The sequence below is a fragment of the Mercenaria mercenaria genome, chromosome 7, assembly GCF_021730395.1.
Source record: "Mercenaria mercenaria strain notata chromosome 7, MADL_Memer_1, whole genome shotgun sequence".
In the NCBI taxonomy this organism is placed as follows: Eukaryota; Metazoa; Mollusca; class Bivalvia; order Venerida; family Veneridae; genus Mercenaria; species Mercenaria mercenaria.
Window position 1 is genome coordinate 37,199,051 of NC_069367.1, and position 17,538 is coordinate 37,216,588.

General features: G+C 34.9%; 1 protein-coding gene across 5 annotated transcripts in view; it reads left to right on the forward strand.

The window, feature by feature from the left end:
• The window catches only part of LOC123555928 (inositol 1,4,5-trisphosphate receptor type 3-like), a 125,864-nt gene that overhangs the window by 59,752 nt on the left and 48,574 nt on the right, over positions 1–17,538 (forward strand). For all 5 annotated transcript variants that reach the window (XR_008371689.1, XM_053548126.1, XM_053548125.1 and 2 more), the window contains 8 exons: positions 182–275; positions 742–796; positions 2,210–2,319; positions 2,909–2,996; positions 4,227–4,334; positions 11,642–11,778; positions 14,751–14,818; positions 16,475–16,530. Coding sequence is in view for 4 of the 5 variants with exons in the window: in XM_053548126.1 (XP_053404101.1) it covers positions 182–275; positions 742–796; positions 2,210–2,319; positions 2,909–2,996; positions 4,227–4,334; positions 11,642–11,778; positions 14,751–14,818; positions 16,475–16,530 (716 nt within the window). In the remaining variant the exon portion in view is untranslated. The remainder of the gene's footprint in view (positions 1–181; positions 276–741; positions 797–2,209; positions 2,320–2,908; positions 2,997–4,226; positions 4,335–11,641; positions 11,779–14,750; positions 14,819–16,474; positions 16,531–17,538) is intronic.

Below are 17,538 nucleotides of genomic sequence, written 5' to 3' on the forward strand. Positions count from 1 at the left end.
AATGCGCGAATTTAAGCCCGCGCGAAACAGTCCTTCTTCACGTTTGCGCGAAATTTCATGCCAGCGAATTTTAATGATCTCACAGTAGTTTATAGACAAAACAAAAACATGCATACAGAATGACATCTATTGAGGACTGGTTTCTCTATTTTAAGCTAACAATAAGTATCTGTTGTTTTAGGAAAAGAGACTCAAGAGATTCTGGTTGTGTTCCGTCAGTCACAGAGATTCAAACCCAGTCCTGAAACCAAGGCCATAGTGGAAGCCAAAGTCCAGTACGCTTTGCTGTCTCCTCATTTATCGGAAGCATAAACTGATTCTGTCATTTCTTTAAACATGTCTAACAAAGAAGTTTTTTCTTACATATGTCAAACATTTTAGGTGTCAAGAATTGATCTGTTTGGTTGTTATTTATGATTGAACATGGGTTTGGTTTCACATATTCTAAAATAAGGTTTTCGAAGCCAGATATTACTTAGAGATAATTGTAAAAGTTTGTACGCAGACTTACAGTATCGAACACATATTGGGATACATTAGTTTTACTTATGGCACTCGTTAACTCCACTTCGACTTATAGCGCTCATTAGCTCCATTTTGACTTATAGCACTCCTTAGTTCCACTTCTGTTTAATGCACACATTAGCTGTACTTTGATTTATGGCACTCATTAGCTCCACTTCGACTTAAAGCGCTCCTTAGTTAGCTCCACGTCTACTTAATGCACTCATTTCCTTTCAGAGCTCTTGAAGTGCTGGATCTGTTCTTCAACTTTAGGTTTAACAATAGGTTGGAAGTAAGTATATAAGTTTTATGCTCCCAAAAGAGAAGAATATAATTATGTGTTTGTCTGTCCGTCCTACAATGCCTGTCTTGTCTCAGCAACCACTGGCTGGAATTTAGCGAAACTTCATAGGAAGCTTCACTCTCAAAAAGAGATGCACATATTGTCTTCATGTTCCGGTTTACTGAGTTTCACCGAGTTATTCCCTTTGATTATTCAACATTTGTACACTAAAGTACCATATTTTGTCTGGAATATTGTCAGCAACCCTTGGAAGGAATACAGTGATGTAGGAATATTATATAGAAATATAGAGAAATAGGAAGCTTAACTCCAAAAGGAAATGCGCATATTAATTTCGTGTTCCGATCGGATTATTTTTCACGGAGTTATTTTCATTTTATTATTCAGCATTAGTATACTCTAGAACCATTTCTTGTCCGGAGTAATCCTAAGCAACTATTGGCTGGAATTTAGTGCAGTTCAATAGGGTGGACACGCCCTGATGCCTATAAACAGATCCCCAGCTATGGGACAAATAGCTCCTGTGTTCCCAGGATAGGGTTTTAACTCGGAACTAAGGGTGAGGTAACCCCGAAAGAAACCTACAGAGTTGAAGACAGAGGTGCTGGGCCATTGGCACTCTCTTAACGAACCATAGCACCATGCAATATCGCTATGGTTGCGTACGAGAAGAAGAAGAATAGGAAGCTTAACTCTAAATAAAATAGAAATATTCATATTATCTTCATGTTCCGGTCAGATGCCTTTTTACTGAGTTATTGTCCTTTGATTATTCAACATTAGTTTACTATTGTACCATTTCTTGACAACAACCATTGGTTGGAGTTCATGGAAACTTCATATGAAGCTCTTCTGTCAAAAATACATGCGCATGTTTCGGTCAGACGATTTTTCATTGAGTTATTTCCCTTTGATCATTCAACATTAGTAAACTATAGCGCTATCCTTGTCCGGAGTATTTCTCAGCAACCATTTGCTGATATTCAGCGAAACTTCATAGGAAGCTTCACTCACACCCAAGAGAAGATGTGCATATCTTTGCTGGGGTTCTCATAAACTTTCTTTCTAAGAGTAGGTATGTGCCCAGTTTATGCGCTTTTAATATGAAGTTATCATATTTTGGGGAGCATCCATTGGTTTTACCGATATTTTCTTGTTAAGTTATATTTCCAAACCTAATATGTTTTCTTGTAATGTTTGCTCATGTAATCCTTTGTGTGTAAATTGTAAACCATTTATAATGGTCAACTCTGCTTTGATATGACGCTTTTCAAAGGGATTTTAAAAACACATGTTTTCTGCAAATATATGGTCATCTCTAAATTTGCAAAAAATCAGTTATGTCCAGAAATTTATCTAGTTGTACAAAACTATACTTCAGCAAATATCAATTATTTCCAGAAATTCATCTACCTGTTCAAAACTATACATCGGCAAATTAACAAGCCTAAAGGATTTTCAGAGTTAGCTCCCCTGATGAACGAGTCTTTCGAATTGGAGCAATTTGCTGGGTATGTACTTTTGAATGAATCCGTAATTATACAGGGTTTTTTCATACTATGTTATGTTGCTTTTGTGCTGCAGCCTGCAGCTTATGTCATTGTCATCATTTATTTGATGAAAGTAGGTCGATACTTACGCGCACCAGGGCCGTGTTAGAATGGACGCTCTTATGCAGAAATAAATATTTATATTAACTTTGTATGTTATAAAGTTGTGGAAATATTAAATATTATTTGATGCAAACCAATCCACAAACGTTTTACGTTTCAATAGAATCTGAAGCAAACTATTTGAAGCTATTTAATTTGAATCTTGAAATAAAGATATTCTGTCTTTGTTGTTAATGAGTATATATGTGTCTTTGTGTAGAAAGATTGAATTGATACACAATTAGGTGAAATTATGTAAGACTGTACTTTCATTCTCCGGCGATCATGGGCTACAGAAGGTTATCTTGCTAGTAATTTCACTTCTATTGACAAAATGCAAATCGTATTGGTACAGTTGTAAAGGAAATGTGTTTGCATTTACTTTCTCTCTGTATAGAAGGTCACAGGACGTATAGATATTACTAAAATAAAGTTGCTTTCCTTCCAGACTTGCAAAGAAAGCGAAGAAGAAAATGGCGGATATATTTGACTCAACAGCTTTTATGAGACAGTTCAATCTTGTTGATATTCTACTGGTAAGTAACTTAAGTTCAAGCTTTTTCCGGTGTGTTTCCCGGTTTCATATCGGTACTTACGGAACCACAGGACTATAGAAATACAGTATTATCCTAATTATGTACTGTGAAAATTTGACTGAAACATGTATAAACAGTGCGAACTTTGGACTTGCAACATCTAGCCGATCCTACTGACACTGTGCTTACAGCTCAGGCTGAATACCAGCCCAGCTACCAATATCGGTAAACTAGTATATTGTTATGATACTGGTACGACATTTATTTAGTCAACTTCATACGTTAACATCAAATCGTTATTTGTCACAACCAGTATCGGACTGATATTAGCTCCACTTTGAAAACTGCCCCATGAATAAGCCAAACGAATAAAAGTTTGGTCATTTTACAGATACATGTGAGTGAGAATTTATTTTGGGACATTGATTTGAGTGGTATCAGTGTCATTGTTACTTAAAACTGAGAGTTCGATTTCCATCAGCAAGTTAAGTGTTTCAAAGCGCACAGTTACATATGAGCAAAATTGCAACGAAATTATTCACCCTGTTTTTATTGTTTTTTTATTCACGTCTTATAATGGAAGTACTTTATTATGATGGTAATTCTTTTAATGACCAACGTTTAGTTGTGTAAATACAATAACTTATAGCACCGAGTAAAGGTTACAGTTTGAGGTAAATGAAAGTCAGTTTGTTTCTATTTTATAATTGGGGTATTCTAAAATTACTTTGTATAAATATTCAACGACTTTTAAGCCGAAAACATGTACTTTTCGAACTTCAAATTCCAAGGACATACTTAATTGTAACATGTAAATGATTGCACAGGTTGAGGTTTGAAAACACTTAATATCTAAATATTTTCAGATTCTTATGTGTCAACATGTCAGTCTAGAATTATTATGGAAAACTTGAACATGTAAACACCAGTAAGCGCATTTACAACCAACTTGTAGCATGCAAGAATTAAGAGACTGTTGAAATGTTTTCCTTACTGTTTATGTCTTGTCTACTGTTTCTTTACATAACTTTCAAATATGAAAGGATGATTTACTGCAAGCCACGCCGTGGTCTAAACAACGCTGCAATACTTTCCCAAGTGATTGCTACAGGCATTATCGATATAGAATGCATTTTAACAAACTAATGGACAAAATTAAAACAAATATCTTTTTGAATAAGATTTTGAATTAAATCTAGCATGACTTGAATTGTGTCTTTACTCTTGTAGGACTTGTCACAATATGAGTATGATGATATCGTTAGGAAGTCAATGCATCTACTCAACAGATGGTTCTCTGCGTATCAAAACCTGTTCAAAAGAGCTGTTCTCACACAGGTATGGTGGTAAACGCACAACTATGTACACTAAAGCGCAGTATTTGCGCTTTTTACTGTTGAAACTTTATCAAATTATCTGACATCTTACTGCATCTTTTGAGTTCTTCTTTCACCCACTACTTGTCTGACACATTATAGCATTTCACCACTCTTATGATATATTACTTACTTCTTTGACACATTATCAGCGCTGCATGAATCCCTATTCATTATTCTGAGTATTCTTAGACATTATATTCTCTCTTGACTATCTTTAACATACGTTTGGTCCTTATGCACTGTATATATAATTGCTTCTAATTTACCATCTTTTGATACATAATGCATTCTGCATACAGTAGAGGATAAGATGATCTACCTGCAAGGCTTAAAAATCCAAGCTTGTACATGAATTAGACAAGCAAGCATAGTATGTTTTTCAATTATTTCATAATTTGTTAGACTATATCTTTTGATATACGTCATATATTGTAGGGATAATACACGTTTTTTTTGTGTATTAACGTCTGCAGAAGCCCGCGGGATTGTTTGTGACCGAGACCGAAGGTCGAGGTCACAAACATATCCCAAGGGCTTCTGCAGATGTTAATACACAAAACAAACGTGTATTGTCGCTATTCTTGCATAAAAATATATTTCACGGCGATTTATGTATTGTTTTCATACGTGATGACTTGACGATTCCGGTACATTTTTTATTTACCATTCCAGTTGTTCTTGGAAACGGTAAACATGTCGTCGCCTGATTCTTATAGTGCTCTATCTCCATTTTTTGAAAAAATGAGATTTTTACATCATTTTGTTTGTCTCGCCGAGCTCTATCGTTCTGGAGCAAGAAAACGTAACATTTGACGTCATACAGAAAGATCCTGCGTAATACTTTGCTCCATGTCCTCTGTTTGAATGTAACAGTAACGATTAAAGTACTCTATCTCCAGGACTTAAAGCACTGTAATGTTTAAAATTATTCTGACCAATCATACACATAAACTAATATCATGTGATCATCATTAGACTTTGTAAAGGAGTGTTCTATCTCCATTTAACTTAATCCAGAATTGCTGTAACTCCATTTTAACCAATAGAAAGCACAGTTACATGCATGTGATCACAACAAAATATGGCGGATAGACTTAGTTGTAGAATGTTTGAAATATACTTAGAATGCCTATCTACACGACATGCATTGGCTAGCCATAGGTGAGATTGCTTATACAGGTTATTTTATCATTTTTACTGCTAATACAAACACATATCATTGTCAATTAAGCTGTAGGTAGACAATACATGCAAGATTTGCAACAGACCTTATTGATGTGTATTTCGAATAGAAACTATTTTCGTCATTCTGAAGCTGTATCTTAAGAAATACCACTGAATATAACAACAGTATTTGCAAACATGTTTCCGAGAAGCAAATTTGTTATAGTAAGTTATTGTCTATTAGGAGCAGTAGAAATAAAATCAAAAACAGAACATATGTTACGTTACAAAGTTACAGTAAAACTGAAACTGAAACTGCTTTATTTGATTAAACGCCTAATTTTACACATAGTATATTCACTGGCGTTGTACATTAAATTTTAACCAGATTTATATAGCGCCCAATGCGCTTTACATAGTTCAAATGCAGCCACATAGGGCGCATAATTCATCCTCTACTAGTACAGACACAGAGCGATCTGACCAGAGGGACAGAGTGAGACAAAGCCCCCACGACAGAGAGATCAGAAATCAGATACAGGCTTATCCGGCTAACTTAGCCTAGCTCGTTTCGAATAGACAGCCTGGTTCTTTAACGTGCCCATGTATAGCACTGATACACGCAAGGATTGCCTGGGTTCCTGACCAGTACACCTCTAGTTGGGTGGGAAACACTGAAAAGCGTTTCTGAAATTCCCGAGTAGCTGCCAGGGATCGAACCCCGACCTCAGGATTGGAAGGCCAGTGTGCAAACCACTGAGCTATCCGTCCACCCAGTAAGGGGCTAACTATTTTTTTTTGTTGATCTCTTTTTTAACTATGCAAATTTTGCTGAATTTAGTATTCGTAAGACAACAAGAACTGGCAGTACAATATCCCTACTTCCAGACGCAAAAATCCTATCGTTCAACTTGCAACCCTTGACAACAGAGAAAATTGAAAATTAAATACTTAAAAAACAATGTCAAATATCAAACAAGGAATGCAATGCTGAAATTCAATTCACTAAATGAAAGTACGTACATGAAGAGAAACTGTAAGGAATATAAAAAAAAAAACGATTGCGTTTTTGAGAGAGAATAGATATATATGTTTCTTAGAATTGTAAGTAGTCAGTTATTACAAATGGTTGGTGTAAATCAAAATTAATGCCACAAAACTATTAAAGTATCACATGATGTAACTCTACCAAATATGAAACATGTGTGCCGTGACTGCAAACGTTTAGTTGCAAAATAAATGCTATGAATTCTTGTTATGATACTCCGCATTAAGTTGAAATGTATGCCACCAGATTTGAGAACAACATGCAGAAACTAAATGGAATATATACAATAAGATTAGTATGAAAGGTATGACCGGGACATATTATTTGCGATGTAATATCTTTGAGCCTTAATTTAATTGTGTGAAAAGTTAACAAGAGGCCTAAATGGGCCTAAGTCCTTCAACTGAACCTTAACCATCTGACTTTGCTTCTAACTAGGTTTGGTGAAAATCCTTTAATCTGTTCATTATTTTTATTATCATTTTGCTGTCACGCACCAAAGCATAACCATCGAAAGAAATAATCTAAAGTTATTTCTTTTTCAACTCTAGTGGTCCCTAAAAGGGCCAAAGTGTCCCTATTGAAAATAGATTTTATATAAGACATAACATGGTAAAAGACTTTATAATGATGCTCTGGACAAGGTTTTATGAAGACCCATTCAGGAGTTAGAGAGGAATTTAGTAAAAGGTATCTCTATTTTGCAACTCTAGCAGCCCCTAAAAGAGGCCACACTAATTGAATAAATTAGTTAAAGGACCTAATAAAAGTTTGATGAAGATCCATCAAGCGGTTGAAAAGTAGTCATTTAAAGGCATTTGTAGCTTTAGGTCTAGTGGTCCCTTAGAGGGCCATGCGCTCCCCCACCCCAACCCACAAATAAAAAAAAAGGGCGGCGGCACTATACTGATGCTACGGACCGAGAATGATGACAGTCAATTGAGTGGTTCATTAGAAGTAGTCATTAAAAATATTTTTGATTTTAGCCCTAGAATGAGCAAACAGTCTACGTTTGAATACAATTGAGAGAGAGCCCTCTAATGATGCCACCGGCCATCTCTGATGAAGATCCATCCAGCGATTCATGACCAGAATATATTTATATTTGTAGCTTTAGTTGCCCCTAAGAGGGGCAAAGTGCCCTTAATCAAACAAATTTGAGAAAGGACCTTATACTGGTCTCTAGACCAAGTTTGGTGAATATCCATCAAATGGTTCATTAGTAGTCGTTTAAAGGTATTTCTGTTTTGAACTCTAACAGACCAAGTGCCCCTAACAGAACAATTTTGGCGAAAATTCTTATAATAATGCTACAAATCAAGTTTGAAGAAGATCCATTGTGTGGTTCATGAGATAACATCATTTAAGGGAATTTCCAATTTTAGCTACGGTAACCCCTAAAAAGGGCCAATCGTCCCCCTCTGAACCAGTTTGGGAGAGGATGTTATAATGATGCTACAGACTATGTTTGATAAAGATCTATCAAGCGGTTAATGAGAAGTTCCTTAAATGTTTTTTCCTATTTTTTTTTTTTGCTCTAGCTGGCAGTAGCTGCCCTTAAAGGGGCCAGATTTAATCATTTGATCAAATCTTTCCAAAAATTCTACTGACCAGTAGTTTTCAGAGGAGAAAAAAATTAAGTACAATGTTGACGCAGGAAGACGGACGATGGACGCCGTACAATCAACCTTTTTTAATAGCTAAAAAAGAGACATGAATATAACATTGATTGTGTTGTGTAAAAGAGAACTGGTATGACTGACAAGTACAGTTACATGCAAAATTTGAACATAATATAAAAACTGTCGTTTTGTGAAAGAATACAGTTATTACTGAGAATATTTAGATGCAAAGACAATGTCATTTGGTATTGTTATAATGCTTAGTATTATATCAACCTTAATGCCAACTGATAACAAAACACGGAAAATCTTACTCAGCGTAATGAAAAGCAAGTTGTAATTGGCAAATAGAATAGTAACGACTAAAAAGATTTTAGATCTTTGTTCATTGCTGACAATAATGATTGCGGTTACTGAGTAATTAAACTTCAAAATCTTTCTGTTTAACATAATACTACGATATGGTTTACAAATACCCATCTGCAAATAAGTAGGACCAATGTGCCTAGTTTAATAGCCGATTAAGTCTATAGCGTAGCAGTTCAGTTAACCCTGAACAGTACGGACAGCATGGTAAAACCTTTGCAAATCAGTCCAAATCTTCTGACTTTGAACACCTGCCCCTCACCACTGTTTGAAATCTCGCTTTTTCATGAGGGGAGGCCATCCAGTTGACACGAAGAAGGTCATATACCCAGGTATCCGCGCGTGCCAACTAGAGTCCTCCTCCACAAAGAAAATCTTGAAAGTTGCAATATGGCCTACTGATATCGTGTCAGTTTGATAATACTAAAACCAAATCCAATCCTCCTTTAATTTTAAAATGAGTACAGTGACTGTCATTACTGTTTAAGAGCTCTCGCACTATTTTCAATATACAAGTGTAATAAATATTATCTGGCTCTATGTCCAATTTTGTAAATTCACAGTGCTCTATCTCCCGATAGAGCAATACACCTTTAACATTTTTTTCTATTTTTGCCAAATTTGCTCTATCTCCAAAGTGAAAAATGTATAAATGCAGAAAAGTAAAAACGAAATGTATCTTAAAGCATTTACAGTCTGAAAGAACTAAGCGCAAGGAACAAGCAGATATATTTATCACCATTTTCGCCCAGAAATAAAGAAACTAGACAAGAGTTAAACTTTGGAAGCGATTTTCGCCACGTTTAAAAAATGGTAGATAGAGCATCGTTCCACTCACGCGACGATGTTTTAAATATCCGTATCCAGGGCCCGGAAATAAACAACGCTATCAAAAGCACCTCCTGAAGGTTTTTAAGCGATTTTTTATCTCTCATTATTACAAACATAAAATTACCAATAATTGTTCATATCATTTCACAATTTGGTGGACTCGATCACAATTTCAAGAATAATAACTTTGCATTCGAGTTATATTGAGTACGGACACGCAGTTGGAGTACGGATAAGTACGAACGTAGTGTCAAGTTTCCAAGCTGTTTATATAAATTCTTAGAGAAATTAGATAAAAACATACCGACTGATACTTACCAAAATCATAAATATAATACCTAGAAACGAACAATAGCACAAGTTACACGCGATACTTATTTATTCACAGTTATTTACAATAACTGAACAGACGCTTTGTAAAGGGAGTGAACTCTAAGAGAAGCTAGGGCGTACATTGATGGGGGCAGTACGTTTGGGGTTGGAAACGGATACAGCTAAACATACTATGGATTACATTGTATTTATAATGCTACAAGATGAGGTTGTTAAGGAAGAAACAAGACGCAGATGCCAAATATCAGTGTGCGTAAAAATACATACATATATCCCTGGCAAAGCATTTCAAAAATCAAAATCGGGTATTAACAGCACGTGTTTGCACACGATTTTTCTCCCGTTAATACATGGGCGGATCCAGTGAAAAAAGTAGTTTTTATGCAAGAAACGATTAAAACATTAAAAACAAATCAATGCCCCCGAGCGCCTAGATGTGCCTGCATATTGAATGGAGGTTGACTACCCCTCTGTCATCACGGTCATGCCCTTGTCTACTTTTCTGGTAGCTAAAGACTGCTTCATCTTGCGTCTTCTTTCACATTATCTACCACACTGTAACACGTTTTCCTCTGTCTGACATTTTACATCCGCATATGCCTTATACACTCTCCATACACCGTATTTACTCCCATGACATATTACACAAAAGTCTCCTGGCACAAATAATCAACATATCTGCTCGCCTGACAACTTATCAGATATTATTCGTTCCGCTCACACGTATCTTCTCCTATTACTACTTTTCAAGTCAATACACACAACACCTTACCGACGAATTGGTTTGGAGACATTCATTTAGTGCTGTCCGTATATCTACCTGTCCGCCTGTATGTCATAAAAAATCTCCGCGCAACTCTTCTGAAACCACAAGGCGGATTTATACCTAACTTCACAATAGCATTGTCAAGCCAAGCTATGCATAATGTCGGCATGTTCCGGTTCAGTGATTTTCAGTGGATTTATGGCCTTTGTTTGTCAAAGTTTACGATGCGTTGGTCACTTCTCTTATATTATTTGGCGGATTTCCATCAGACCTTAATGGAATGATCAGTGACAAGCTAGCTAATTGGGCATATTATCAGCACAGTCCGTTCCCTTGATTTGTCGTACATTTTCTTGTTCGCGCAACTGCTCCGATACGACCAAGAGGAATTACATCAGACTTCATAAAAGTTATATTTGCCAAGCTTAGTGTTTTCAATACTTGCCGTATATACAATTGGGTTGAATTTCACCAAATCTCACGTGTGATCAGTGCGATGCATAGTTGTGCATTTCGTCAACATGTCCCAGTTTAAAGATTTTCAGTGGAGTTATAACACTTCCAATTGTAGTGATATGATATATAGAGCTACCCCTCCTACGCCATTTGTTTGATTTCTACCAAACTTCACAGGAGAGATCAGTGCCAAGCCTTGTTGTATATATCGGAGTTATGGCACTTACTTTGTGGCATTCTACATATATGCGTGTTAATTAAATGGTAAGAGACGTATGTTTTCTCGTGAAAAACAATATCTAGTTATTCCAGATCCTGATATTTTCAAATTCTCTAAGACCTTATCCATGATCGTCACATTTTAACACAACATATACACTCTTTTGACTAATTTCCATTTTTTTTTTTTTACTTTTAGCTACAAAGAATATAGCCCATTTATTCAAAACTTTACACACACATAACATATAAACATATATAGATACATACATACTTCTGAATAAATCAGTGAACAGAGAGAAAAAAAAAACCCATTCAAATATACATCAGTACGTAGTTCAATATAACAATTATGATTATAAAAAAAAGTTCAAATATACATCAGTACGTGGTTCAATATATTATGATCAAATTTACTAATTTCCATTCTACTTACATGAGTAATTTTTGTGCTTTTTAAGATTTTGATAACCGATGAATCAGTGGAGGTTTACAAACGAACAGAGCTTCTAATGCCCGAACTACGAAGACTAGCTGCATACAGAATGGGAGAGATTGAAGCCGATCATGTGATCACAATTCTCACGGAACTTTTAAGGTAATTTGATTATAATCTATAAAAGATATGAGACTAATTTGGCGCGCTTTCATTACAGTAAAATTGTATCAGAGTTTTATTTCGAGAGGCTGGTATGACTATGACTAATATGGGGAAAAAACACCGTGACTGAATCCCTTTTGATTTATTTAGATTTTGTATTGGTTGTCATTGAAACAGCTGAAAATTCTACTGTACTTTTGGGAAGTCTGTCAGCTTAAATGGTAAGTCGAAGAATGTAGCCGTACGGATCACTATAACTGTAATTGCACATTTACTAATCCTACCTGTTATGTTCCATAAATGTGGCATTTTGTTACAAGCAAAATAAAATGTAGTATCTTCATTCCTTATCTTTAAGTACTGAGTGACATTTCATTTTATTACTGGATTGTCAAATTCAATAAAAACGCCGACAAAACATCTGACGCTGTGAAACAAGGATACATCATGCACATACGAATATATCGTAATTGTCATAGTAGTAAATAGTATGACATTGTGCTATAAGCATTTTCATTTTTCACTCAATTTTATTAGTGCAAGGAAAGTTAACTAATAGATATTTATGCTTGTAAGTACTTTCCTTGGCAAGAGTTGTCATTCTTTGTGGACACAGATTGCAAAATTTACATTTGTAAATAATTTTCGATTATTTGAAGGACTTGTTAATCAGTTTCTAGACTTTATTTAATCTGTTTATGTTTTTGAAAAAAATTAAGTTCTATCTCTATAAAATGTCCTTAAAGAAATTGTTCAATGTTCATTTAGGCCGCGCCATGAGAAAACCAACATAGTGGCTTTGCGACCTGCATGGATCCAGACCAGCCAGCGCATCCGCGCAGTCTAGTCAGGATCCATGCTGTTCGCTAACGGTTTCTCTAAATGCAATAGGCTTTGAAAGCGAACAGTATGGATCCTGACCAGACTGCGCGGATCTGGATCCATGCTGGTCACAAAGCCACTATGTTCGTTTTCTCATGGCGCCGCTCATTTAAAAGAGACTTATAGGTGCTGATTTTTCCATTATCTCTCATGAAGTGTTTCGTTCTATACTTCCATATGATGGTGTTTATCAAAACTCATTAAAGGCAAGTGAGAACTGTGCTGGAAATGTGATAAAAACAATTATGTTAATATGCAGCTATACAGTTTCCTATAAAAATAAACGTTTGACCGAAACGCAACAGTGACATATTTTATGTTAGAAAACAAATTCAAAACACGTGTCACTGCTTTTCGCATTAAACACTAGCCTGCGTATTATTTAACGATTGGTCTAGAGTTAGTCTGTATTCAGACCCTGTGTTTTATTTATAGGAGACATTTTTCATGGTATTTTCGAAAGGTCACACATTTATTTTTAGCATTATACAAATAAACAAACAGTAGTTTTCTAGTTTAAATACGAAGTTACTACAGTAGCTGGGAATGAATGGATGAAAATAAAAACATTTTTGTATTTGATCTGTTTGACGACTTACGTTTTGCAGTACGCATAATTTCTAAGTTTTTTGTTTTGAATATTCTCTGATCTATCGGAACGGAGCACGTTACTACTGTATCGGAAAGGTTGTATTCGGACATAATCTTATATCATTCATTTATTTATTTACATTTCGAATATATACTAATCATCAATGATAATGTGATTCCCGCCGAAACTCGAGGACGCGTCCATTTCATGATAACTGATAAGATAACAATTCATATTCCTTGTGCATTACTTGGCAAGTAAATATCAGTAGTTGCTTCATTTTAACTGTCCACTGAAACACGGCAACAGTCGTGTAAAAGGCAGATAACAATAGGAAATTAGCAAATCGTTTGTGAATTCGAATCCTTATGAGGATTTGTGTTTTAGTTTTTTTTTCTGTTTTTTCCTATTCGTTTTTTTTTTGTTCCCGTATATTCGTTTCTTTCTTTGATGGTTTGTATTTGCAAATATGTCTTTATATGATATAATATTATGTTCATTATTCGCTTTAGTACATGCATTTAATTAATATCATCTTTGATATGATGCTAAACCTTTTTCATCTGCCATATCAGCTTTAGATATTTCTCTGTCGTGTTGTCATAGAGAACAGGAAGGAATCTTAACTTTTTATGCAAAAATGAAATGAAAATTAAATGTCGATGCTGAGTTTCGGTACGGCACAAGATCTGTTTAACATAAAGAGTATGCTTTACCTCTGGGCTAACTTGTAATTGGTACGAAAACTAGGAATATTTAGATCTTAACATGTTAGAAAAATGTTGTATTCCCTATGTTCCATTTTAATCTATTTATGGTCATGTTTGTAAACATCACGTTATCGTTGGGGCATTATACACCGATTGATATATTGTCTGTGATTACCCGCCTCTTCTTAATGCAAAATATAATCAGCTCAAGAAATTAAATGTATCTTAAAATTTTTATAGCTGTGAAAGGAATATACAAAACACAAAAACACTTATTTTATCTTACAAAGGTTATTTCGATATCAAAGTCTTGCATGAAAAATTAATAGTAAAAAGTCTTTACATAACTTTTAAAGGGAATTCCTATAGTTTTTTATGCGCATCTTTCTGCGCAGCCTATACTTTCTATGGAAAACTGAACTGAAGTCAACATTTGTTCAAACATGTTACAGACAATCTTAAATATGAGAAATTTTGAATGAAATAACATTTTTGATAAGTTATATCAGTATTCAAATGTAAAAAATACCATCTGCGCCATTTTGTTTTGCCTAACAAAAACATCCTTAAATTTGGATTTTTAGTGCTAAAATTAGGAAATCATTCTTTACATGTAACAGTTCAATAAATGTACATAAGCTGGAATATATATCTCTTCTTTACTTTTATTCAATCCATACCATCTTAAACTTTAACATGATACAAAACTTACATAAAAACCTTGTCAAAGTGATACAAAACAACCACATTACTAATGACGTTTTACTGTTCTTGTCTTATTTCAGTTTCTGTCATCTACCTGGTGAAGAGGAAGAACCACATCCAACAAACCAGAATATACTCTACAACTGCGGTTTGTAAATTAAAGACGGAAACCCTTTAATACTCAATAAATTCAATATTGTATTTGCGCCCTTATAAAAACTTGTAATATAGATTCACTTTTATCCTTCCAGCCATCCTCCCGTTCGTCTTTAGCTTTTCTCAAGTATATCACCTAGAGTTACAAAAGTTTTGGGAAAAGCTGTAAGTAAACGAACTGTTCATTTGGGAATTTGACCATTGAGACAGTCAGTACAAGTAGATGTATGATCCCTTAATTTGTTAGTGTACGAAAATCCGTGTCTTGTATATCTCGGAAAGTATTTATAGATATCCACAAGACAGTTTAACTCTTGATTTATTAATTAGGAGTAGAGTGACCTCCCTTGACATGCTAAACAAGGTCTGTTTGAATTTAGAAATGTATGTTCGTTCATATCTCAGAGTATATCAACTATATTAGCAAAACGTATATGAACATTGAAAGCAAATGATAACAGGAAAAAGAATAATTTATTTTAAGAAATATAACTTTGTAGGAATAGTTGACAGCACAAAAAGTTTTAAACATCAATTCAGTTAGTAGGGAAACAATATTTGAGCCGTGCCATGAGAAAATCAACATAGTGGCTTTGCGACCAGCATGGATCCAGACCAGCCTGCGCATCCGCGCAGTCAGTCTGGTTAGGATCCATGTTGTTCGCTAACAGTTTCTCCAATTGCAATAGGCTTTGAAAGCGAACAGCATGGATCCTGACCAGACTGCGCGGATGCGCAGGCTGGTCTGGATCCATGCTGGTCGCAAAGCCACTATGTTGGTTTTCTCATGACACAGGTCATTTATCTTTAATTTGTAACAAAACTTTTGAAGCATAGAACACAACAAGTCAAGGTTTTAGCAGACTCGGTAAAATTGAGTCTATTCATGAGAGGTAAAGACATGTGCAACACCCCCACGCCTACTAGAACCAGCTTGAGCGGAATTCTTTTATAGTTAGATTGAATAGACTCCATGATCCCAATAGATCAGAAAAGATATTAACACTGAAACAAATCTTGGTATGTTAGACTGGCATGTTTAAAAAAATTGTGTTGCTTTTATCTTGAAAAATATATGAACTTGACTGATACGACCTTATAGAAATATACGTCTCCTAATGAAATTGTGCCTCTGGAGATGCGACCCTGGAATCAGTCTGTTACAGCAGAAATGGTAAAAACAAAAACGACAGGTTACACAATTGTTGTCAACTACATGTAAAAAGTATTTGGTCTAGAGTAACAGAATAGTTTAGGAACATCATTAAACATATATGTGATTATATTGGGTTAGAAAAGCAGTCATCAGTTAGATATTGTCTTTTTAACTTAAAGTGACTTACCCACTTTTTTGTATTTTGCTTATGTGTATTGATTAAAATGTACTTCTTGTTGGAAATTTGAAGCAACCCTTCTACTATATTTTTCCGTTACAGTTTCTTTTTGTTGCGGGCCTACTTTGCGATGCATGGCTCTGCTCCTAATTCATAAAAATCTGATATAATATATATAATATTGTTACTTCATCATACGAGGACGAAAACTTTCTTGCAATTATCTTCTATTTTTAAACTCGACAACAAAAGTGTCTAGCATATATTGGAATGTTTTAAAACTGTGTTGAAATATTTATGATTGTATGTTGCAGGAATCATTGAATGCATGTTCATATTCCTGTCAAAAGAAATAGATGTAAAAATTTTGGTAAGGTTTAACTTTATTTTTAAAGGTAATTTAAAGCAACTAACCCACACATCGTGGTGTGAGATCTTAAAATATCCAACTTTTCCTATATTCACCCTTATGTCGCATATTTGATGTTATAACAATGTATTCTTCATCGAATTCTGTTGAAAATCGGTTTTTTTTCCTAACAAATCTAAAATAAAAGCATTCGTCTACAATTTCTGATAAAAGTTTCCCAGTTTATGAAAAAAACGCGATTCCGTTCAGCGAGCACCTTGCAAACATTACGTGTCAGTGAGAAAAAATACAGTTATGTAGAGTAATGTGGTAAAATGACGGGTAATGTAGCAAAATGGGGCGTAATGTATAAATATATTTAATACTAGAGCTAAAATACTTGCGCAATGACATGCTTTGATGCTTATAAAACATTTTCTCTCATGAATTATGATAATTGTTATTTTGTATGTGGTAACACACATTATCTAGGCAGCGTTCAAAGCGAAGTACTGATGCCCTGTACAGCTATCTAAGCATAATGCCGATCAGTAAGGCTAGTAGAGGCGTAATGTATGTATGAAATTTATACCAGAGCTAAAATACTTGCAGAGTTACAATGTAGTTTTGCATAAAAAACATTTTTTCTCATAAATTGATGAGAAATATTATTTTCATCTATGGTAAACCGCATTATATAGATAGCACTCATAACGAAGTTCGGCGTATTGATGATGAACGCCTAGTATATATAGGCGCAATATTGATTGTAAATACGGACTTTGTTAAGATACAAACACTTTCAAAATGAATCTGATGAATAAACATTTTCTTGGAAATGGAATAATGAGTAACGATTTTATGAAATACGAAATAATCAATTAACTTGCATATTAATCCTCTTTATTCCTTGGGTTGGCAGAGTTAATGTTTGATTCAGCCCTTTCCGTATCAAGGTGTGTTGGGTATTGTTCGCAAGATTCAAGTATGAGCTTATCATAATCATAAGCATCTCCAGGGATGGTTTCA